The sequence below is a fragment of the Cyrtonyx montezumae genome, unplaced genomic scaffold, assembly GCF_038088225.1.
Source record: "Cyrtonyx montezumae isolate F1298 unplaced genomic scaffold, pur_monq_1.0 scaffold_2, whole genome shotgun sequence".
In the NCBI taxonomy this organism is placed as follows: domain Eukaryota; kingdom Metazoa; phylum Chordata; class Aves; order Galliformes; family Odontophoridae; genus Cyrtonyx; species Cyrtonyx montezumae.
In genome coordinates, this window is record NW_027071936.1 from 66,623,252 (window position 1) to 66,648,330 (window position 25,079).

The 25,079-nt window shown below is 46.8% G+C and overlaps 1 protein-coding gene across 2 annotated transcripts in view; it reads left to right on the top strand.

Moving 5' to 3' along the window:
* Positions 1 to 442: 442 nt before the first annotated feature.
* The window catches only part of ATRN (attractin), a 131,178-nt gene continuing 106,541 nt past the window's right edge, over positions 443 to 25,079 (top strand). For both annotated transcript variants that reach the window (XM_065735982.1, XM_065735983.1), the window contains exon 1: positions 443 to 792. In XM_065735982.1, the coding sequence (XP_065592054.1) occupies positions 458 to 792 (335 nt within the window). In that variant the 5' untranslated portion in view covers positions 443 to 457. The remainder of the gene's footprint in view (positions 793 to 25,079) is intronic.

Below are 25,079 nucleotides of genomic sequence, written 5' to 3' on the forward strand. Positions count from 1 at the left end.
CCAGGGTTGGATGAGCGCTGATGGGACCCCTGTCCTCTATGAGTCCCTTCCAGCTCACACCATTCCGCGATGCCACGGCTGCGAAGATCAAAATGGAAGAAGCACCTTCCCATTTTGAAGCAGCAAAACCTCCGCCACCATGTGACGGCGTAAAGGAGCTGTGTTGGGACGAGATGAACTTTCAGGTCGTGACAGAGCCCTTAAGGGTCTGCAGGACTGATCCTAAAGGGAGCAAGCTGAGAACGGACACAGCTCCACACAGCCCCCCTCCCTCACACACACACACAATAAATGTGAGGGGCGGGAGGAGCGCGCCCGCCGCGCTGTGACGTCATCGCCCGCGGCCCGGCGCTGCGCGCTCCCCCCCTCCCCCCACCCTCCCGTCCCCGCCGCCTCCTCGCGGCCACCGTAGCGGCGGAACCCCTCCTCGCCGGCCACCGTCCCCGGGTGGAGGCGGATGGTCCGCGTCGTCCCGCCGCCCCCCGGCCGCCCCTCCTCCCGCAGTCGGCGGCAGATGGCGCGGGAGCGCGGGGCGCGGCGGGGCCCGGCATGGCGGGGCGGGAGGCCGCGGCGGTTGCTGCTGGCCGTGCTGCTGCTACTGCTGCCCGCCGTGCCTGGGCTCGGGCCCGCCGCCGCCGCCGCCGCCGAGGAGAAGGAGGAGGATGGGGGAGCGGCGAAAGAATGCGACAAACCGTGCGCCAACGGCGGGCGGTGCCAACCGGGCAGCGGGCAGTGCGAGTGCCAGCCCGGCTGGGTGGGAGATCAGTGCCAGCATTGCGGGGGACGCTTCAGGTGAGGGCCCTAAGCGGGGTGGGGTGGGGAGGTGTCCCGAAGAAGTGGGTCTGGGGGTTCCCGTAATGTGAGAAGGGGTTGTTGGGGGGCGGGGGAGCGGTCTGGGGGGGTCTCAGTGGGGTTAAGGTACAAAGAGCCCACGTGGGAGCGCCTGAGGAGGTGTTGTGGGGGGTCGGGAGGGGAGGGAGAGCCCGTTTGGGGTGTGAGGGGCGGGTGTGGGCTCTCACGAGGCACAAGTGGCAGGTTAGCGGGTTGGGAAGGGGTTTACGAGGGGCCTGGAGCCTGTCTGAGGGTTTTTCGAAGGGGTGATGGGGTGTGAGAAGCGGGTTTGGGGGCTCCCACGGTGCAAGGAGCAAGGTTGGCAAGTCGTAGGGAACTGAGGGCTCGCAGAAGGGTAATGGTAAGAACTGGGTTTCAGTGTTCCTAACTTGCAAGGAGCTGATCTGGGGGCTCAAAAGGGGTGTCAGGATGTGAGGAGCCCATCTGGGGGTTCGCGGAGGCAATGAATCTCTGAGGTTGCTCGTGGAGTGCATGAGGGCAGTGGGGAAGAGAGGCAGACCCCGGCTGGGGTGGAGGTGGAGGGCAGCGGTGGAAGGGGATATTGGAGGCATGGGTGTCCCCAGCTGGGTCTGGGAGCAGTGGGATGTGGGTGCAGGGCAGTGGGGAGGAGTAGGATTTGGGGGCAGGGCTGAGCGTGGAGAAAGGGAGAATTGGGAAATGGTAGCAGTGGATCGGGAGCGGTTGGGTTTGCTTTGTGTTAGGGCTGGAGAGAGAGTGAGGAGGGGATGATTGATGGGGGAAACGTGGCGGGGGGACTGGAATTGTATAAGCAAAAGCCTGAAAGTCTGTGTGTGAATGAGTCCTGTTTGGAGCTGCTCTTGGATGCGTGTGGGGGAGGTGCATGGGGTAGGGGCAGGATCCAGCTGGCAGCAGGTTGAGCAGGGGTAGCACAGGAGGAGATGCTGCTTTTAGAGTGGGTAATGGCCAGCGTGCAGGGTTTGTGTCTCAGCTGGGGCATTTTGGAGGGGGGAGGGAGGGCGAAGAAGTGGTTCTTGGCAGGGCAGCCCCGTGCTTGTTCACACCACATGCGTGTGTGTGTGTGTATGTGTGTGTACAGTGCTGAGGAGTGCCTCCAGGGTGCTCTGTGGGTTGTACTGTGCTGGTGTACAGCAGTGTTGAGACCGTTTCTGGTGTTGATGGGATGCTGAATTGAGCTGCATCTGTCCCACAGCGTGCCGGATTGCACATCCATATGGAAATAGACGGGGAATGCTCCCTGGCTTCCCTTACACTTGCAGCAGGAGCAATTGTAAGATGGTTACCTGCTCTGGTTTTTATCAGTGTGTGTCTGCATGCATTAGGAGAATTCTCAGCAGGATTGATTCTTAGGGAAGAAGGGAAGGAAAATGTTATCCTGGGCAGGGCTGCCTTCTGGGGGAGCTCCTGTGGAAAGCATCATCCGCTCTCTGGTGATGCTGAATGTAAATCTGGGGGAAGACGAGCAGCATGTGTGTGTGAGGAGAAACACTTTGTGTGCTGGAGAAGTTGAGGTTCATATCGATATATGTGATTATTTTTTTTTTGTCTGATTTGTATTTTTATTTACACGGGGTGGATGTGCGATGCAGCTGATCGCAAAGGGATTTTCCAAGGGAACTCTGGAAGCTGAAAGCTTCCTTTTGAATGCTTGTAGCCAGCATCACGACAAGTATTTCCTTCTCATCTTGAGCGTTTTGAAATAGCTACTTATGCCCTTACCATCCTCAAGCACTTCAGGGTGTTTGTAAGTTGAAGGGAACCAAATGTGAATAGAAGCAGAGTGAAGTAAAGTGCTGCTGAGTAACAAAAGAGCTGGTAGACGTGTGCTGCAGACTGCTTTTGTCTGCTCCAATGAAGCTCCTTGTTCCTCCTTCCCACAAATTCCAGTGTAAAATCTCGACTGAAAATACAACCCGTGTTGTTCTCTCCATCTGTTCCACGTACCTGTCTGCATGTTGATTTGTGAATCAAAGTTCCCTGTAATGCTTTTTGACTTTGAGCCCTGAGAAAAGCACTGGTGAGTGTTTTCCAGCTGTGTGGTCAGAGCTTTGCAGCCTTGAGCTTATCCTTTCCCCTGTCAGAAATGGCATTGCAGCTTTTCTGTCATTTTTAATGATATATTTTTGTGGTTGTCAAGAGGTCAGCTTTTAAAGGTTTGCTTAGTAGATGCTGCAGGTAGGAAGCATGAGGACAGGTGAAAATTACTTAGCAAGCGTGGTATATTCCACTTATCTATGTGACTTTGAAATGTAATTACATTCAGCGTGTTAGTCACTCTGTTCTTTATCTAGGTGTTTGTATCTGGGGTCTTGCCTGTTTTATGTTGCACACTGGAGCTGTCATGGCACAGCCCATGCTTCACCTTCACTTCTTCCTATGTTAGCAGCTGGAACCTCATGGCTTCATGCTACAGCCCATAACACTCAATGCTGAGTTAAGCCTTTGTAGTTACAATGTGGTAGAAGTAAGGCTAGCAATCCAAGGGTGGACTGCTTTCTTTCTTTCTTAAACCCAGGGTCAACCCTGGAAGTGTTCAGGAGCTGTGGATGTGTGGCTCTGAGGGATGTGGTCGGTGGGCATGGTGGGGTGGGTTGGGGTTGGGCTCGGTGAGCTTAGAGGTCATTTCCAACCTTAATGATTCTGTGATTCACGGTACACTTGGGCGTGTGTAAGATTGAGGTTTGAATGACTTTAGATGTCCCTTGTCAGGCTGAGGAAGCAATCACCTGAGTTTGTCTAAGGCAGAGCCCAAAAGGTGGTTTCACGCAGTGCTTTGTGAAGTCTTCTTGTTCAGGAGGTAAAACCCATGCTCAGTAATGCTGTGTACATGGCTTTATTGGTTGGAGGTCGCGTTCGGGGTGCTTGCTTTCTGGAAAGATAATCATGTGCCAATTGTCTGTAGGATTGTACAGTCATTAAGGTTGGAAAAGACCTCTGAGATCCCCACCGTGCCCGTAACCACGTCCCTCAGTGCCACATCTCCACGGTTCTTGGACATCTCCAGGGACAGTGACTCTGCTGTTGGGCGATCTGATGTGTAGTTCTAGTTGGAAACGTGAACAGATGATATTTTGAGTTCATAATCCGGTTGCAAATGTTTCCAGAGAACCAGGTCCTGTGCTTCTTCTTTCCTGGTAAAACTTATTTGGTTTACGGAGTGGGAGATGGAAAATGCAAAGCAGTGCTTAGCAATGGAACAGAGCAAGGGGAGGGAAATACCAGAGACGAGCCTATCTTTTTAAGGGCCTTTTTTAAATTAATTCAATGGAGACAGTTACAGGCTGATGACTGCACGTTATGAAGGAGGAGTCTACAGTAAGGTAGTTTCCTTGGCCGAAGAATATTACAGCAAAGAGGGATTTTATCTGCAGATTTGGGGTAAATCATCACCTGAGAGAGCTGCAAGCTGGCAGAGAGCTGTCACAGCCCCCTTGTTAAATAAATGGGAACTTTGGTCGAAAGCTGGTACACAGGACTGCTTTCTTTACGGAGCTACCTGATGCAGTCTGGAGCTGTAGGAAAGTCAGAAGGCTGCTTAATAAATTAGAGGATGCTGGCAATTGGAATCAAATCACTCTAAGTGCTGAAATTAGATTTGGGTGCTGCGTTTGTTCCCGATCCCAATTCCATTCTCTCTTATCTTTGTGCTTGAAGATGATTTTCTCTTCCGCTTTGCTGAGATCTTACTACGGTTACTTTGAGAACAAAGACTCCTGTGTGAAATTATGCTGTATTTTTGACGTATCTGAGAGGTTTTACACTGCTGAATGGCCAACATAAACATCTGACTGAGGTGCAGGTTTTCTTTAGACGCTGCAGTACGCTCCCTTCTGACTGAAGTAACCAGGAGGCAATAGCAGGAAACACAGCCTGGAAGAGAGGCAGTGCAGTGCAGGCTGCATCCGCCTTCCTCTCTGCTTTGTGCACGTCAGATGTTGTCACCGTGGGAGCACAGGTTGTTGGAAGCAGCTCACAGCTCAGCCCAGGAGCCATCGGAGCAGTGTGTGCTTGCCAGCTGCTGAGCACAGAACTCCAGGATGGATGCAGGTAGAGCATCACACCCCCATGCCAGCTCCCCTCCTGCCTGCAGGGGATTTCCTTAGCACCTGGAGCACGGGGCTTTTCAGTCCCATTTCTCTCTCTGAATATCACTCCACCAACTGAGTCAGTTTAGCAGTAGTTTTCTGACGCTGCTCTGGGTTCTTCCAGCATTTCACAATCCGTTTTTTTAATTTCGTTGCAGCTCCAAAATGCCCAACTGGGTGCTTGTTGTTCTCTTAAACAATTTACAGTTCACATAGATGTGTGGCAGATCTCTCTTTCCTGGCTTGTTTCTCTGCAGTGCCTGTGAATAATCGCATTGAAAATGTTGAGCTTAGTGTGTGTAACATCAGCATCGATGACGATCCACGCTGGAAATCCACTGTCTATTGAGATAATGCTGCTGCTGACCAAACTGCTGTATTTCTGCATCAAGTCCCGGTCCCCTTGGGTCTCTTCTTGTAAGCAGTCAGTTTCCTTCAAACATTTCTTTTTTACAATTTGAAGTTCCAGGTGCAGCACTTGGAATTGGCTCCTTGATCTAGTGGGGCTTTGCTTTCTTTCTGTGCTCAAAGTTCTCCTCGCAAGCAGTGCTTTAGGAGCTCTTAAATGATGACTTCTAAACCACGCTGAGAAAAATGCAGTAAAAAAGGGAAAGATGGGATTGAGAATTATGTGATTTGGTGAGGAAAGTGGTTTTGGAGGAGGAGCAAGCCACCTGCAAACTGGAGTTTGCCTGAAGAAGAAGGAGCACTGCCATTTTGTTCCAGTACTTTGTTCTCACATTGCTGTGTGCTGTAGACAGCCCACGTAACCTCCACAGTGCCTTGAAAGCAGAGTGGAAAACTTGATAATCAATAGTACAGCACAGAACAGAGACGATCATTTGCTATTGTGCATGGCTTTGAATCCAATAGTCATGAAGCCACTGAAGTGCTGAAGCAGTGATGTGTGGTTGTTGCTTCCTGCTTTTGTTCCCTTGCTTTGTTTGTGGCAGATCCTCACGGGGCTCCTTTGGATTTGAGACCACCTCTAATATCCTTCCCTCCCTTTGCTTAAAGTAAATGTTTATTTGATATCTCTCTGAACAAATGGAGAGGCAGGTTGCCAAAGGGATTTTAGTGAACGTGTTGCATGCACAGGATTCGGGTGGGATTTTGACTTTTAGAACCTTAAATCCTTGGGATTCATAGAATGAAAGGGACCCATCCTGGTTGTGAAATGATATGGGATGGCAAAGGGACCAGAGCTGCAGGCCGAGCAGTCCTGGTATAAAGCCCCATGAGCTTAGTGTAGTGTGTCAGAACAACAGAGGGTTTTTAGAAGACTGCATCAAAGGAAATAGGACTCAGAATTTGGGACTGGTTGTAGCCTTTGTCATGTGCTAAGAGCAATTCGGATGGTAACGGATGGGCTGAGCCATGTTCCTGTTAAGGAAGGGCAGCTGGTTGCTAGATCACGTGGGAGGAAATACTTTAGGGTGCCCTGTGTCCCATCAGTGTGCCTGGTGCTAGCTGTGGCTTGGTTGGGTAAAAATGCAGTGTCAGCAGAGTCAGAATTCACAGTTCTCTGAAAATGCAGGAGCAGAATGCACTTGATGCAAGGGTGGTGGTGCCACCTGAGGTTTTCCAACATGAAAGATGATGATGGTGATGATTTCTCCTGCTGGGCTTGTAGTACACCACACCCATCAGCTGGGATGTGCTTAATGGGTGTCACAGAGGTACATGCTGGTGTTGTTGCTCTGTGTAGGTATGGAGAGCATTATGCAGTCCACTGAGGTGAGAATTACTTGCAGGATGTGCAAATGCAGTGATGACAGTCGTGCTTCTCCTATTCTTTGCATTCCCTACGTCTCCCATTTTCCAGGAGCCTTAGTTTTTGTTTGCTAGCTTCTCTGCTCTGAAAGGACACACAAGAAGCATGGTGAAGGCAGGAGAAACAGCCTTTGGAAGAGTTTCTTATTAGTCAGTGTTTGTATTGCATGAAAATTTAATACCTGCCTCCGAGGTGGTGCTTGTCTGCTATAAGAAACAGCACAGACAAATTAGCGTTCCTATAAACTCATTTTATGCACTTAAATACAGAAAGCGAGAGCTATTTTTTTTTTCCATTCAGAAAACTTAGCCTGGATTTAATTTTATTTCATTATCAAGAAGAAAGAGTAAGCGTGCCTCCGACTCCAGCACTTCAGAAGTGGTGGTAGTTTTTCCTCCCTGCTTTTTTTTCTTTTTTGCTCCTTAGCAGGCCACCAAAAGATGGCCCAGCAGTGTGTTGTTGCTGATAGAAGGTAGAGCTGCACTGGAGGTGGCTGGGGGTTTTTCAGTGTCTTTGTGCCCACGGTGTTATATCCTTCCTTTCACAGCTTTGCAGAGCTCTCAGCGTCGCTGCGATGGTGCCGTCACCACATTCTTTGCACGCCTTATCTGGAGGGGATCTGTGACTGAGGTTCACTCTGCACACAGGTTTTGGATTTCACTGTTTGCCACGCTCGAGGACGTGTTTGCATTTTTCTAAAGCAAACTTTCACAGCAGCTTTGTGAGAGCCTTTCGGTGGCAGCGTGCAGCACGTTTGCTGTCAAGAGTTGTGCACCTGCCTGTTTAATGATTAATTCACGAGGCTGGTACCTGTGAGTGCAGGCTGGAGGGTACTGTGTGAATTCCAGAGCCACCTCAGTGCTTGGGATCTCCAATATCTGCTGCTGTCACACAGTTGTGATTCTTATTTTTTGCAAACTGAGATGAAGAAGGGGCATAATTATGAGGTCAGCTGCTTGCAGTTTTTCTTGCTGAAAGACGTGGAGCTAAGTTTCTTGTTGTGCAAGATATACCCTCTGCTTCTACATGCCTTTATTTATAGTTGGTTCTTGCGTGCCTGACACTGTTAGCACACTTTTGTTAACTGATTGATTTATAGCATCCAAACACATCACAGGGAGATCTTGAAGCGTGGGTCAGTCGGCGGCTGCCTCTCACAAGCACAGGTTGCAGAGATCCTTTCAAGCTGCTGTTTTTCATTTCGGGAATGGCAATGGGTGTTTAAATGTGCCCTCGTTCAACTACTGGAGTATGAATCATTTTGAGGAGGTGTTGAAGTAGTTCAAAGTCAAAAGCAGAACTTCACTTCTTCCCTATGCACAGTTCCTCTAAAACGTCTGTTCTGACACTGGTGGTAATGTTGGGTGGTTTGGCTTTTTTGTGGTGGCTATAGTTTTGTTGTTAGGTTGGTTTTTGTTTCCTAACAGTGACTATGCTGGTATTTTATTAACACTTTTTGAAGTGATGACATAAATTCAGACAAAATTCCGACCTCGTTATGTAATAATATCAAAATGTCAATTCTTGCATCGTTTGCTGCTCTTCTCAGTAACCTGAACCATTGAAGACTTCAGATGCAGACACGTGTGGTGTTGATACGTGTGTGATTCCCTAATGGTATAACTCCCACCTTGTGCACAGGTTTGGTATTTGACATGAAGGAATGGGGATTTGGTGGAAGTTGGGAATGTAGAACTGGGGGGGTTTCCATTACAAGAAGTCGTGGTGCTAAGTTGCACTGTGAGAGGTGCAGGTTGGATTATAGGAATAATCTCTTCTCTTTCGAGTAGTCAGGCAGTGGCACGGGCTGCTCAGGGAGATGGGGGAGTCACTGTCCCTGGAGGTGTTTAGGAGCTGTGGATATGTGGCACTGAGGGACATGGTCAGTGGTCACAGTGGGTTGGACTTGGGGATCTTAGTGGACTTTTTCAGCCTTAACAGTTCTACAAATAGCACCTCCAGAAGGGTAAAAGGGTGAAAGTGGACTTCAGTCCTGAAACAGGAAAGAGAATGAATCAATTCCCAGTCTAATCTGGCACGTTGTTTCATTTTATAGAGTGCATGAGCCATTTCTTATGAAATTTATGTAACATTTAGACCTCAGTGGGCTGGCTTCGGTTCTCATGTCCCATGTGTGAGCCTTGTGCTGAACTCAGCTGCAGTGGAGATGGGAAATGGGTGTGAAAATGTGGGCTGCCCTCCGTCACCACTAACTGTGAATGCAATGCAAAGATGCTTAGTCTTCATATTCTGTGAGCTGTGGGAGTCCACTTGGAAATGAACTGGCCCAGGTTGCCCCATCGTAGCAGACTTTCAAGGCAAGACTGGATCAGGCCCTGGGCAACCTGATCGAGCTGTGGTGTCCCTGTTCATTGCAGGGGAGTTGGACTGATTGGTTCATAGGTTCATTAGGTTGGAAAGGACCTACAAGATCATCTAGTCCAACCATCCTCCTATCACTATCCCTACCCACTAAGCTACTAAATCAAATCCCTAATGATCCCTGATGGCCCTCAGAGATCCCTTGCAACTCTTAAGGATTCTGTGGTTCTACTGCAACCGGTGTTAGTGTTTCATTTCCTCTTCAGTTCTGCCAAAACCCAAAGTGCCACTGTACCAGGGGATCCATTTTGCTTAGCAAACATGCAGGGTGTAGCTTGAGCATCAATAGGACACGATTGCCTTGAGAGTGAATGACCACACAGCTTTAGCAGTAGAGCAGAAGTACAGCTCATCATCTAATCTTGGTGTACTTTCCCTGTCTATGAAACAAGAATGAGCTATTTATAGATTCAGAAGATGTTCTGATGATGATGTTTCTTTCACAGAAATGTGAAGGTTTAAGAGCACGCTGTAGCAGTGGTTTTTGCGTGGCAAGTGGTATTCAACTTTTGCCTGTTGAGACAATTATCCTGCCCTGCAGAAGAAACGTGGTTAATGTTGCTATAAATATGCCTAAATCAGCATCACTGAGCCTTATGAAAAAGGATGTTGTACGTTAAGAGTGAAGAAGTTTAGGTGTCATCTTAATTTCTCTATTCAGTGCTGACAGGAATTTGTCACGTGGAATTTAAAAAGCCCCAATGTGAAAAATGGTGTTATCTGATCAGAGCTGATAAGAGGCATCAGAGCAGCTTTTGTGCCTGAGGTTTGCTGCTCTCAGTACAAGATGGGTGTGTGTGAGAGCACCGTGCGTGAAATGAGATGCTGTGTTGAAGAAATGATCCATTTTCTGACTGCCTGAAACCTGCTGGTCTTTCAGCATCTCGAGGCATGTTAGGACCGAAACAACCAGGATAAGAGATAATGGCCACGAGTTGCACCGTGGGAGGTTCTGGTTGGATGTTAGGAGTAATTTCTTCTCAGAAAGAGTGGTCAGGCAGTGGCACGGGCTGCTCAGGGAGATGGGGGAGTCACTGTCCCTGGAGGTGTTCAGGAGCTGTGGATATGTGGCACTGAGGGACATGGTCAGTGGTCATGGTGTGTTGGGGTTGGACTTGGGGATCTTAGTGCTCTTTACCAACCTGAACGATTCTGTGGTTGTATCGTGAGTGCAGGCATGAAGGTAGAGGGTCTTGCCCTGTGCAGATGTATGCTTGGCCTCCTTGAGCTGGGTGTTAGTATGAGGTTTGCAGGGGTGGGGAGATCCTGCAGGACCCCCCTGGGCCTTATTTCTCCATCAGATGATGTCCTGTGGAGCTGGAGGGGCAGCCAGGAAGGCTGAGGGAGGGAGGCTTTCCTTTTTTGTTTTCTGCAGCTTGATGAATCTTGGTTCATCATCCTGGGAAAGGAGCATAGCTGTTGGGCTAAAAACAGGCTGTGTCGTGGGACTCACGGTGTGCAGCATCCAGAAATTTCTCCCGTTGATGTCTTGTAACCTCTGCATTCCTCCCCAGTCCGTAGGGCTCTGTGCAGGCACCATGCAGCCTTCCAGCAAGGAGCTGTGGTCCTTATCTCCAGACAATGGATATGAGCTTTTCTTTATATGCTATGAGGAGCTCTGCCTGTGATCCTACAGCTGGAATCAGGAGGGAGCATCCCCTTACTCTCCAAAGTCCCTAAATCTGCAATGTTACCTTGAAAGGAGATACTTCTCCTCTACTGTGGCTAGAGAACCCCAAAACTCAGCTCTCCAAAAGGGTTTGCTCTTTGTGTGTGTATATTGAAGTACACAACGGACATGATGGGGATGGGTTGATGGTTGTGCTCGGTGATCTTAGTCATCTTTTCCAACCTTTATGATTGTATGATTTCTGTCTAACCTTTATACATTTCATGCTGCTTTAACCTTATAGTGGAGTTAGGGGCATCAGAAATCTACAAAAGCATGGACTTGTTGTAGCTGGGCTTCTTGGCCATCTCTGTGGTGCTGTGAGTGCAGGATGGTCACATCCCTCTGCCTCATGGGACTACAGCACTGGCATTGCTCATTCCTGTCGCGTCTTGCAGCCGAGCAGCTTTACAAATGATGTGGCCAGAAGCAACAAATCTGCACTGAAAAATTAGGAGTAGCCAGATGAAGGCCACTTGCCTTCAGTACAGGAGGAAATGCACTGCTGTGAATGGTTTCTGTGATATCTTTGTCACATCTGAAGAAGGAAAGCTACTCATTTCGAGGCTAGCAAGTGACGTGGAGAATTTTTTTATGTTCTGATTTACACATGTAAAGGTGCTGTATCTAATAAGCAGACAGTGCTGGAACCCCTGTGGGAGTCTGAGCTGTTGACAGGCTGAGGATTTACAGCAGGTTGGGGCTGGGACTTGGCACAAGCTGCTTTTACTTTAATCTCCAGTTAAATAAAAAAAAATAAATGGTAGTTTTGATTTTAATAGTGTTATAACGTATATACATCCAGTGTCGTCCTGGCAAGTTGACAGAGGCTTTCCATTCTGCTAATGACTTAGAGCAGAAATCACTTGATAGCAAGAAAAACTTTTGATAAGCCTTTTCTCTAGGCTAAACATGTTGTTAGCTCTTGAGTATTTAGGAAAAGTCTTCACAAAGTCTGGAAAATTGTGGCCCTAATTAGTCTTGTTTAGCTGTAACGGCGGTGTAGGCTGAGAACAGGAGGAGCTACTACTTTCTAAATCTTTTGTTGTTGGCAGTTATCTTCAGGTTGGATATTAGGAAACGTTTCTTCTCACATCTTGAAATTAATCCATGTTTACCATCTAAAAATACAACTAAGTGCTGCTGGGAACTGCTTTTGGAGGAACGCTACCCATGGACAGCTTGGGAGATGACCACACCAACGCAGGCACCAGGAGTTTTAGTTGGCTCAAATTAGATGATGTCAATATGCTGATGCAACCTCATTTCAGGTCATCCTCAGAAATATTTTTGCAGGAGCTGCAGATGGAGCCAAAGGGATCACAGCATGCTTCTCTGCTGTCTTTGTGTCCCGGTGGTATTGACAGCAAACTTGTGGCAGCAAATTACAGCAAGGCTGAAAGCGGGGAAAGGAAAAACCCCATGCATCCCCATGTCTGTTCCTCTCCAGCTGTGGTTTGTATCTTCATTTCTTCTTTTTTTTCCTCTCTTTTTTTTTTTTTTCAATGAAGATTCAGTTGAGCAGGATATAGCACGTTTCCCTTTCTGAGTGAATTAAAGTGGGATGGAATTACGGGATTGATTTGTGAACTGGTTAATTGATTCAACACAGCCCTTGCAGACTGAGCCTTCTGAAGGAAATCAGTGCCATGACTGTCTCAATCTGCAGCTGATAATTGAGAGTCTTTTCCAAATCCTGTGCTGGAGAATGCAAGAGCCCTTTCCCAGAGCCCCAAAGTTTGCAAAGCTCATCGTGGGCACTGGAGATGAGAACGTGGTGCGTCTGCACACGTATCGTATTACTTATTTGTACTGAGGGAGTATGTAGGAGTCCTAGTCATAACATTTGGATTGTGTTTCCCCTAAAATAAGCTATGTTGTAAGTCCTCTCGATTATTTGTAGCAATGAGATTCACGTTCACTGGTTCAAATAAAATTTTCTGGCTCTTTCATTGCTACTCTTTTGTCTTACTGCCTTGGTTATGTTTTCAGAAGTCGTGTTCTCTCTATCATTAATGCACTTCTAAAATCTCTTCTTCACGTAAGCACAACCAAATGTTGCCCTTGGGCAAGCATACTTGTAATTTTTTAGGAGCAGTTTTTAAAAAAAAAAAACATCTTCAAGAGTGAAGAGCTGGTCGTAGAAAATAATGTTAAGTCTTCAGACTGAGGAATAGCACTGTGTTCAGGTGGACTTAGGGACGTGGTTTGGTGAGTCTGGCAGTGGTGGGTTCATGGTTGGGCTTGATGATGGTCTTCCCCAACCTTAATGGTTCTGTTATTCTGTCTTATCCAACAAAAGACCCAGAAGCAGTAATTGGCCTTTGAATTGTTGTTTGCCAGTGCAAAGCTTTGTGTAGGAGAAATAAAAAGGGCAGCAGAGGGAGGGGAAGGTGAGAAAAGCACTGTCAGAGTGCCTCCTATACATCTAATCAGGTGTGGTTTGCTTTTTTTTTTAACCCCTTACTAAGAAGAGCTGTTCTGCCCTTATTATAGGGGTGTAGTCGGGGCTTTCACTGAGACTATTCATGGCTGCTGATCAGCACGTGCTCTCTCCTGCAGCTATTTCTTATCCACATGAGGAACAAGTAACATCACAGTACATCTTGGATGCAACATTTCGATTACAGGAGGTGCACTTTGCCAAGCACGCAGTGCTCATCTTGTGATTCGGAAAAAAACAGAGCAAAGGGCATTTTTTTGCAATGAAGCAATCCCCAACGTATATTATTTTCTAATTGTTCACATGTCAGCATTCTCCCAAATGGAAAAACCCTTTCCTATTATGATTCTAACACTCTTACTACAGAGCAACAGCCTCGAATGGAAATAATTAAAGCCAGATGATGTGTGTGTGCTGTCACTCGGCGCCGGTTGGCACGACAGCAGAGTGAGTGTGGTGTTCTTTCCAGGCTTTGCTTCCTATCAGGGCTTCAAGTCAGCACCACTCCTACCTCAGATTCTCACTTTGACAAAGTCTGAATTTCTTGGGGTACAGGAACTTCAGTTGGGATTGTATTGTTTTTAACACAGTCCTAAAATCGGGAGCACAAACCCACTGTGTGGCTGCTGACTGGGAATTTTTTATGTAAAACTTCCCTGTATTGAGACTTTCATCAATAAAACACTCATCTTTATGGTGCCCCTGTGTTTGGTCAGCATGAAAGCACATCTGCAAGCAAGCTCCCAAGTTCTGTGCAGCACATTAGGGGCAGGACAAGGTTTTGGAGTCTCAGGGCTTGTTTGGCAGAGCAGTATCTGCTTGTTGACAAGTCACAACACTGCTCACGTGGAAATAATTCTGTCTCCAGAGCAGTGAGGGTGAAGAGCCCTGGGAATACACCTGGTTCACAGTTCATGGTGGACCCATGTGGATCCCAGGCAGGAGGCAGCTCTGAACCAAGCCCATAATAAATGAATTAACTGTGGCTTTTACTACCTGCTCTTCATGTGTGAATTGCTTATTGATTATGGTGCCAACCTGCATTAACAGTATGAAGTCCTTTGCCTTATCGACGTAGGAAAGTGGCTGTGCAAATAGCATCTAAATTCATTTGGGTTCAGGAGCAAGAGCAAACAGAGGTATGTTTAACTCGTGTTTTGTACAAACTCTCTAAAAATGTCTCATATCCTCCAGAGGACCTGGATGGGCTGAGGCCAACAGGATGAAGTTCAACGAGACCAAGTGTTGGGTCCTGCCCTTCTGTCACAGCAACCCCATGCAGTGCTCCAGGCTTGGGACAGAGTGGCTGGAGGCTGCATTAGGGGAAAAGAATCTGGTGATGTTAGCTATCAGCTGAACATGAATCATAAACATGAATCAACAGTGTGCCCAGGTGGTCAAGAAGGCATCCTGGCTTCTGTCAACAGTACTGCAGGCAGCAGGAGGGGATTGTCCCCATGTACTGGCACAGGTGAGGCCACACCTCAAGTGCTGTGCTGGTCCTCTCGCTACAAGACGGATATCGAGGCCCTGGTGTGTGTCCAGAGAGGAGAAATGGAGATGTGAAGGGTCTGGAGCACAAGTGTTATGGAGAGTAGCTGAGAAAATGGGATGGCTCAGTCTGGAGGAGGCTCAGATGAGTCATTATGGCTCTGTATAGCTCCCTGGAAGGAGATTGGAGTGAGATTGGGGTTGACCTCCCAGGTAGCAGCAATAGGATGAGAGATGATGTCCTCAAGTTGTACTGGGGGAGGTTCAGGATGAATATTAGGTATAATTTCTTCTCTGAAAGTGCTATCAGCTGCTGGCACAGCTGCTCAGGGAAGCAGTGGAGTCACCATCCCTGGAGCCTCCCAAGAGCTGTGGAGATGTTGCACTGAGGGACCTGGGGATGGTGGAGGTGGGTTAGTATTGGATTTAGAGATCTTTTCCAATCTCAATAGTTCTGTGATTCCTCCCAATGCTAAAAAGTGCTTTTGAGAATGATCTGGGTGGGTGACTGTCATGACTGCCTTTGGCCTTGTCTAGTTTCCAGGATTTTGTGTGTTTGCTGACCAAGAAACGCTTTTGGATTTTACGTTAGAACTGTTCATTGCACGTAACTGGAAATAGAGGTTCTAGCTGAACTTCTAAATTAATAACCCAGCTCTTAGAGTGCTGAGTGTTCCTTATTTATCAGTCTTCTTTCCTTTTTTGGAACTCCTGCCCTTCTGCCCAGTTATCAAGGAGGAGGGAAAATAAAAAATGATGATGTGATTTGTTATGTGGTTGATAGTGTTTAAATGCTGCTGATCCCTGCTGCTTTTGTGGTGTTATTGCCCATTAACCCTCATTTGAAACTGGAGGCAGAGCATGCTGTGCTGTACCTGGGGCAGCTGCTGCTTTCTCCCCTGTAATATTTAACTAGTGAGGAGTGGCTGATGTGCTTTAATCTTACAGCAGAAAGTTCAGTCCCGGGCAATGCCATCTCCTGGTTTGAGACTTATTGGATGCTTGGAACTCTGCTTGTTAAGCTGGAGGTGGGAAGCATACCCCCTGAGCAAGGCAGCTGGAGAATTGGAGTATCTCCACTTTCTCTAGAACAGGGAATGTCATTAGGGGAACAATTTGACAGCAAGTCATTTCAAACAGCCTGGCTTAATCTAAATGAAACCAAAACACTTCGAGCAAGTTTCGTCTCTCTTTTCCTAAATCAGACTTGAATAAGTAAGTTCAGTAATGAGACACAGGAAGCTGAAAATAGTGCTCTAGAGCTCTTGTCAGGCAAGGAAGCATCTGTTTCTGCAGGTGGGATGAAGGGGAAAACATTTGGGTCTCCATCCTCATCCTTCCTTGACTTTGAGTCATGGTGCAAAGTGCAGTGACAGCTCTCCTTTGTCCCTGAGCTTGGGGTGACAATCTGGAGAGCAGGACACCACCTTCCAGGCTGCGTTCCCAGGAGCCACCTTTGCTTTTTGTTCTTCAGAGACAGCTTACAGCTCTGTGTGCTGTGGTGTAAGGGGTCTCTAAGGTGACCTGTGCCATGGGACGAGTACCTGGGAAAGTCCTGGTGCTCAGAGAGGCTCAAGTATGGGACGTGTGTATGGATAACAGAATGAATAATAACAAACAGTACTGTAGCTGAGATATTTTTCAGATGGTACAGTTAAAAAGATTATTGTGATGGAAAGAGACAGTCAAAATAAAATGCTCACCCACGTCCTAGGCTTGCAGTAGGAAACTCCAAAGGAGCAATCTCCAAAAAGAGATCCTTCTCCAGTGGTGGTCAGCCCTTAAATGGGGTCTGGGAGTGGTGGAGCCAGACTCCATCCCTCCTGGTCACACAGGTGCATTGCCTTCACCTGTGCTGACTCAGTGCTCACCTCAGGTGATCCATCAGTGGTTCAACAGTTCCCACAGAGACATGCAAATTTGAAAATTGCAGAGAAAACATTGCATATTATCATCAAAATTTTTATTACATCTTTTCGCAGAGCAATTAGAAACCATTGCATGTGAGTCTTGAAGGTCATAGCTGAGTTTGTAGAGCCCCCTGTGAAACATCTCCATCATGTCAGCAGTGGTTGCAGGTATCTAATCCATTGCATCTGCCTGCCTTTAAATTAGAAGACACCAGTTATGTGACTTCCTATTTATACTTTGCTTAGGTAATTATATCATTAAGGTTGGAAAAGACCTGTAAGATGACCAAGCCCAACCCATCCCACTGTACTCACTAACAGTGTCTCAGTGCCACGACTCCATGGTCTTGAGGACCTCCAGGGACAGTGGCTTCCCACCTCCCTGGGCATCCCGTCCCAGTGCTGCTCCACTCTTGTGGAGCAGAATTCCATCCTAATATCCAACCTGAACCTCCCTTGGTGTAAGCAATGGAAGAACAAGATGGTTCCAGAAAATGTGTGCCTCTGCTGACCTGTATCTTTGTATTACGTGTCAAGGAGAAATTTATTACTGTGATTGCTTCACTCCTTATCCCTTTTTCTATAAATGAGCTCTGGCAGATTAATTTGAAGTGCATGAGACGAGAGGAAATTACTGACCTTATGATGCATTGGTGCCATTCACCTGTAATTGTTGAACTGCTGGGGTTGAGCACTCGATGTCAGAGAGGGTTCCACCTTCTGCTCTGGAGGACTCCATAGAAGTGCTTTTCTACCCAATAATTGGGTATAATTGGAAGTCTTGTGACTTGTTTCTTGGTAATCTGAAAGCAGGAGGGAGCTTTTTCTTAGAGGGCATTAGGGTGCTTGTAGCATTACTCTTTCACGTTCTGTTTTGGGACGTCTTGGTGATGAGTAGAGGTAATGAAATGGCAGTGCAGGAAGCTCATTGGAAAGCTGGGACAAGGCAAAAGCATTCCTGTTTTTCTTAACACGACGAGGAACAGTGTCAACTGAGCAACATTTCGTGCAAAATGTCTCATTAGTGTGAATGTTCTTTTTTTATAGATGTTGCCAAAATGAGGAAAGAATTCGTGATAACTAAATCCTAAATAACGACGTGAGGTTTTTTTCTTTCTCCTGGAGATGTTCAGTTGAGAAGTGGCCTTTATATCGTGCTCAGTTTGGTTGCAAAGTGAGAGGTTATTTCAAAACTTTGCATAGGCAGTGTTGAGCCACTGCCTTTGTTTTTGCTGCTACAAATCTGCTGGGAGCAGATGGAATTTCATTTTTTTCCCACTCCCGTCCAAGAATAACTCCTTTTTAAGGCATTTCAGAGGCAGTGGGAAAGGTGCATATGGCAGGTTTGGGGATGGAGATGATGATTTTTGCAGCTACACCTGCCCTGGGGGTGTTCCCTCTCGGATGGCTGCAAGCCCTGCAGACCTGCCTCGAAATGCCCGGAGGATGCCCGCAGTTGCCTTATTTTCTAGACTGACTCCAGTGTTCATGATGTAGTTCATCTGCCGGGTCAGTTTCTACACTTTTTTTGAAACTGTTATTTGTTTTCAGGGGAAGATTTCGTTGCTCTTCAGCGATTATTGAGAGATCTGTAGATGAAGGCGTTGGCTTACTATGAGAAAAGGAGGAAAATAAACCTGTGTGCACACCCGCCCGCAGCGCTGAGCAGTCGGTGGGCTGGTGGCTCTGACCCTCCCTGCTCTGCCGGGCTGTTCATAGACAAACTGCTCACAGTGTGAAGGAATGCTAGCAGATCCCGGGCTGCAAAGATATTTTAGCATGTCTGTTGCTAAGGCTGCACTGACACAAGCCACGAATTCAGCATTATGTGCAAATCGCTGCCTCCTTTCTAAATGTTCAGCATTAACTCAAAATGGAAAGCTGCTCCTTGGGCTTTGCATGGTTAACGTGCATGTAAAATAAAGAAAGCAGTTTTTAATTAGGTATTTATTTTAGTGGTGATTAGTCCCTTCCCTTCTCCCTTCTCCCTTCTCCCTTCTCCCTTCTCCCTTCTCCCTTCTCCCTTCTCCCTTCTCCCTTCTCCCTTCTCCCTTCTCCCTTCTCCCTTCTCCCTTGTCCCTTCCCTTTCCCCTTGTCCCTTCCCTTTCCCCTTGTCCCTTCCCTTTCCCCTTGTCCCTTCCTTTTCCCCTTGTCCCTTCCCTTTCCCCTTCTCCCTTCCCTTTCCCCTTCTCCCTTCCCTTTCCCCTTCTCCCTTCCCTTTCCCCTTCTCCCTTCCCTTTCCCCTTCTCCCTTCCCTTTCCCCTTCTCCCTTCCCTTTCCCCTTCTCCCTTCCCTTTCCCCTTCTCCCTTCCCTTTCCCCTTCTCCCTTCCCTTTCCCCTTCTCCCTTCCCTTTCCCCTTCTCCCTTCCCTTTCCCCTTCTCCCTTCCCTTTCCCCTTCTCCCTTCTCCCTTCTCCCTTCTCCCTTCCCTTCTCCCTTCTCCCTTCCCTTCTCCCTTCTCCCTTTCCCCTTCTCCCTTCTCCCTTTCCCCTTCTCCCTTCCCTTTCCCCTTCTCCCTTCCCTTTCCCCTTCCCCTTTTTTTATCCATTTCAAGTTTTTCTTGCAGTTTCCTACATTCCAGTAAAGGAAGCAGGGCTGGGTTATAATACCTATCTTGTTCGACTAGGAAAGCTCTCACAGTGATCCAGATTTAGCGCAGCAAAGTATTTGACACTGTGTCCCCAGCATCCTTATAATAAAGTTGAGGAAGTGTGGAATAAATGAGTGGACGGTGAGGTGGGTTGAGTGGGGTCACTGTCCCTGGAGGTGTTCCAGACCCATGGAGATGTGGCACTGAGGGACATGATCAGTGGGCACGGTGGGATGGGTTGGGCTTGGGGATCTTAGAGCTCTTTTCCAACCTCAGTGTTCTGTGATTTAACACGTGTAGCAGTGATACCACTGTTGAGTTATTGGTACTTGGTGGGCACACGTTGAGTTGAGGAACACGTTCTGATGTTTGAAAATCACTCTGTGTCTTCACATGGAGTGGAGATCAGTTGAGTTATTGGGCGCTGTTCACATTTCATTTCTTTTCTTAGGCTATTCAATAAGAAGTGATGGTTTGAGCCGTGTGGGCTTACTTCATTCTTACAAGATATCAGTGGAAAAATTGAGGCTCACTGCTGGAGGGAGCTGAGTGTGGCTCAATCACCATTACCGATGGTGGAAGTTTTGCTTTCAGGGATTGAGGTCAGTTCATCAAATCTATGTCAAATCTGGCCCAGAATCACAGAATCGTAGGGGTTGAAGGGACCTCTGAAGATTCTCCAGTCTAACTCCCCCCAGTAGTTCCCCTACAACAGGTTGCTCAGAAAGCATCCAGGTGGGTTAGTGTATCTCCAGAGAAGAGTCCCCCACCTCTCTGGGCAGCTGTGCCACAGCTATACAGCTCTCAAAGGAGAGAAATTGTTCCCTGGTTCTTCCTGGGTTCCAGCCTATGCCCTGTGCCCCTTGTCCTGTAGTATTTGAGTATAGACTCTAACAGGGGGCTTCCATCTACAGGATGTGAAAAGTATCGTCGTAATCAAAAACTCTACAGTGGCAAGTAAATGAGGGATTCACAGCCCATTCGTACTGTTCATCTTTCAGAGGATTTTCAGGAGGTTTTTAACGTTCCCTAATCAAAATCCACACGTGGGAGCATTTGCACATCTGGATTTCTTCACAGTTGTACTTCACAGCCCTTTTAAGCAGTGATTTTTCTTTCACAGTTGAACACTCAGGTTGGTGTTAATGCACGGATGTGCCAGAGTTGTGTTTTGATCACAAATTACTTCTTCACGTGCTCTGTCCCTACCTTGTTTTCCATGTGTGTGCATCTGGTTGACAAAGTGCTCCAAGTATTCCGTATTTACTTACTTTTTTCCTATCTTGTGGGAAATTGTTTTCATTAAAAGGGAATGATTTGGGGAAAACACCACTCACTTGGGACTGAGGATGCAAACCAGGCCTTGGAGTGGGAAAACAGCTGGTATGAATTGGCAGTGGAAGAACTGATGTGCTAAGTGTTTAGAAAAGGCAGTTACAATTCCCTAGCAAGGGTGTATGTGCAAATGAAGCCCGTGCAAATCCAGCAATTAGAAGAGATGGCTTTTGTTCCTACCTTTCTCTCTTTTATTCTTTAAGGTAATGCACGTGAAGGGGAGGATGCTTTTGGGCCAGCTGTATCCTCATGATGTGGACACACACACACTTTAGGGCACTGCATTTGCCTCTCAAGTTTAAGTTTAATGCTCAGTGCTGATTTGGGCTCCCATGGATGCTGTGCTGTTCCAGATACGTCTGGCATCCCGGTGAACACTTGACTTATTAGCATTTTCATAATGGTATAAATAGATTTCCAGACTTACTATTAATCTGCTTCATTAATAAACATTTTCTTCCATGTTTGTTTTTGAATGCTTAGTTGTCCAACGTTATGTTTGTGCATCACTGATGTCAAGGAGCAGAAGTGAAACCTGTGCAGCTTCCTGCACGTTGTTGGTGTAAGAGCTCTTGTGGATATTCAGTAGAAACAGCAGCAAGTCGATGTAAACAAATCCAGGCTGCTCCAAGCACGTGTTCCAGCCTGGATTTCTCTTTCCCTCTTGATCTCCTGCACTTTGCATGACCTTTTCCATGTCACTTCAGCCAGAAGACTGCCTTAGATTTGTTAGGGATTGGCACTGTGTAGGTACGCAAAACCATCCCTGGATGTTGAGACATCATCTGTGTTTTATTTCTTTCACCATCTGCACCTGCACATCTGCATGAAAACCCTTTTTTTCAGCTCAGAACCCAATGGATGTTAACCTTTCCACCAAGCTGTTTGCTAACTTGTTTGAATTTTGCCATTTTCTTTTTCTTTTAAGGGAACGTTTCCCAGCAGGTAACACCACCTGGAAATTTTTGTATGTCAGGATGAAATAAAGGGAATTATTTCTATCCCTGCTAGGAAAGTGGGTCGGGTTGTGATATTTATTTATAGAATATCTCAGTGTTTTCCTTTTTTTGCTGCAAAATGACTGATCTTTGGCTTTAGCTTTCTGTCAGTGCTGCTGCTGGTTGCTGTGGTCTGTATCTGGCTTAGAAACCAGCAGTGCAGGATGGGGCAAGCTTGCAGCACAGTACACTTGCCACTGTTTCCTGAGCTTAAGTGTAGGACTGGTGGTTTGAGAGCTTGTTGAACTAAAGTGCTCTTCTGCTGGGAGAGAATATTGTTCAGTCTATCAATTCTGAGCTGAGCATCTGTGGTTTAAAAATTATCATTAGGATGCCTCATTTACACGGTGCACAAGTTGGGGGTACTGCACTGGGAAACAGCTGAGAACTCATCCAGCAAACTTTGCCTGCTGTTTGCAACCTCATGTGAATCACAATTAACTTGTGAAGCACAAAGGTGGGATAGCAAGTGGAAAGATATTGACTGCTAACAAAGTGAATTCTCAGGGGCAGAATCAGCAGTGCAAGCCATGTTCTGAAGGAGTGTAAAACAGCTCATCTGGAACATAATATTTTGTGTTTCCTTAAGCCTTCAAGGTAGCAAGATCTTGACTAGTTTCTGTAGACATCATAACTTGGTTTAAAATTCTGTATGGACCAAATGTATGCATTGATTTGTTTCTTTTTTCTTTTTTTTTCTTTTATTCTTTTTTTTTCCAAATTGCACTGGTTGTATTTTACCCTTACACAAGTTAGAGCTCTTGAATGTATGAGCACCTCCCTGGGGGTGTTGCAGAACAGTGGGGATGTGGCACTGAGGGATGTGGCTATGGGCATGGTGGGATGGGTTGGGCTTGGGGATCTTAGAGGTCTTTTCCAACCTGAATGGTTCTGTGATTCTTCCCTCACCCCCTTAGCTTGCATTGGATACCTTGTGTATTACATGAAGCCAGGCAGGATCTCAGATCATGCAGTGAATGTGTTTGATCATCCAGTGGCAGTCCTTGAAGGGACCTGTCTGGCTCAGGAGCTCTTTCATTGTCAGCTTTTGATGATTCTCCTTGAGTAAAGCCCTTTCTCTGTACTTCAGTCTAACAGGGAGCTCAGTTTGGGGTGCTGCTGAAGCAATTAGTGCAGGGTGAGATGGCTTGCTAGAGCTCTTGGCCAAAGGCTGTGTAAGGATTCGTTCTGTGGTTGTGTGCAAGTGAAAGAGGGATGGTTCTCTTCCTTTCCTGCTGCCAAGTTAGATGCTGTGTGATGCACCAGCTCTATTTGTTACTGCTACAATCCAGCAGCCTCCAGGCCTACCGGTGAGCGATGGGAGTTGAGTTGTTCCAGGCAGCATGAACGCTCGCAGCTAAATTATCTTCATTTCAAAGAAGTAGGCCAAGAGCCAATAAATGGGTTTGTGAACAGATGGGGAAAGCATGGAGCAACTGTTAGACCAGCTTCATAGACAACTGCTGGAGCCAACACAGCCTGCACGGCTCTCATCTCAGGTACAGGAGCTGGGCGAAGGTTGGCTTCGAAGGGAGGAATCCAAGTGGCTTTTCAACATGGAAATATTTCCACATATAATATAAGCACTGGAGAGAGTGTTTTGAAAACAAGCACTGAGTCAAGATTGGGATCACGATACTGCTGAATGGTTGGTGTTGAGCTGTGGAGGCAGAGATGGGTGTCTGGATAATAGTGATAGCAGAGAAATCTGCACCTCCAAAGCACTGCTTGTATAAAGAAGAGGATTCTTCAGGGCAACACTGATGTTACTGTTTATTTTTTCCCTCAATCAGTTTGAATGGGGAGAATTTACTGGATAAGATTCAGATTTACACTGCAGCTTGGATGTTTGAGCCAGCAGAGACCCGAGCTCGTGCACTGAACAGAGCCATGGCGTGTGCTGTCTGAGATGGGGCTGGAAATAAAGGTAGAAGGATAGGAAATACAGATACGAATCAAAACATGAGATGACCTCAATTTGACTTTAATTGCTGGACCAATTTAGGAGCTAGAACATCAGGTGGGGCTACAGAATGTTCATAATGTCATTGTTATTGCAGCATCCATAACCTGTGCTTGGGTGACAGTGGGGAAGCAGTGATGTCTTTTGGGATCTGGCATGGATTTTCAGTGCTTGGATTGACATTGGAGGAGGGAAATCAGCTTTTGCTTTGTTGTTTCTACTGTCTTGAATGATGACTTGATGTCTCGTTATGCAATTTGTTTGTGGATATAATTTCCTTAGCCTGCAAATGGAAGGTGTAAGTAAGAGAGGAAACAAGTTTCTTCCATAAAGAGGGGTTGAAGTGCATTTTTAAATGAAATATCTTTGCAGTTCCTTCCCCTGCCTGACAGCAGAGCTGGTAGGACACAGAAAACTTGAAGGGATTAGTGAGACAGCTGGGAGGAGCTGCAGGCTTGGTTTATTTGGGCTGAGGAGGGGACCCAGTTTGAGATCAGCCCTGATGCTGACAGCAGGCCAGGGGCAGCAGCACCAGCCTAAAACGGGGCAGCTTTGGGGTAATTCATTTTTAGTGCCAGCAGAAGAGCAGAAGTCAGGAACAGAATCCTGTTGCCAACTGTAGAGGGGTAAAGTTGGAAAATAACTTGGTTTTTAGCTTGACAACTTAATGATTTTTAAGCCTTTTGGAGCTTTTTCTGCTAGGCTGCAGGCATGGACTCAAGCTTGTTTCGAGCTGAGCATCTTGTTGGATTGAGGCAGATATTTCATTAACAAAGGGATTTAGCATCAGTGGCTGTGGGGATACGTTTCACCTGCTGTAATTTCTCTGACCCTCCTCTCTGACCTTGCTGGGCTTTTTCAGGCTCTGCCCTTCTCTCTGATCAGCAGCCAGGAAATCACCTCTCGTATCTTAGAAATGTCCCACAGAAGGGCAGAGGTAACCTCGCCTTTGAAGAAACTGTGTTGCCTGTCTTAAATTAACTGTATCAGTCGCTGTTTTTTTGAAGCAAGGCATTCTGTGTGAGACCTGGCACAGAAGAGTGGCTCAGCTTGAGCTGTACCTGCGGTGATAGGCATTAGAAATTCATGAAATACATGCATAGATGTTGTTTCCTTCTTTATTTCATCTTGCGTGTGGCTAATTGCTTTCCATGCCTATGCACTGTGTAGGAAACCAGTGTGTGGTTTTTGTGTTTTCATGGTATTCTTTTAGAAAACGAACAAAGCAAAGTTGTTCATCAATTTAGGGTGGAATGCCATTGTTCTGTAATAGGCTGTAACAGCTCTCTCTTTATTGGATGGGACTTTAAATTTACCCAAAACAATGGCTTCTAATTGTGGCATTCTAGGAGACAAGAGGGGAGGGAGGAGGAAAACTCCTTGTGTGCATCAGTCTCTGGTTTTAGCAACTTCAAAATTAGGATGAACAGTTGGTTTTGGGGATGGTTTTGTTTTCTGTTTTCAGCAGAAGGGCTCTGGTGGGAATGCTGGAGTTGCTCTGTTACGTTGTAAGCAATAGAAACCAATGAGATCCACTGAGAATCTCGGGCAAAGTGAGATATATAAAACATCTCACTGCCAGCATGCAGTTGTGGTGTATTGGAAGGAA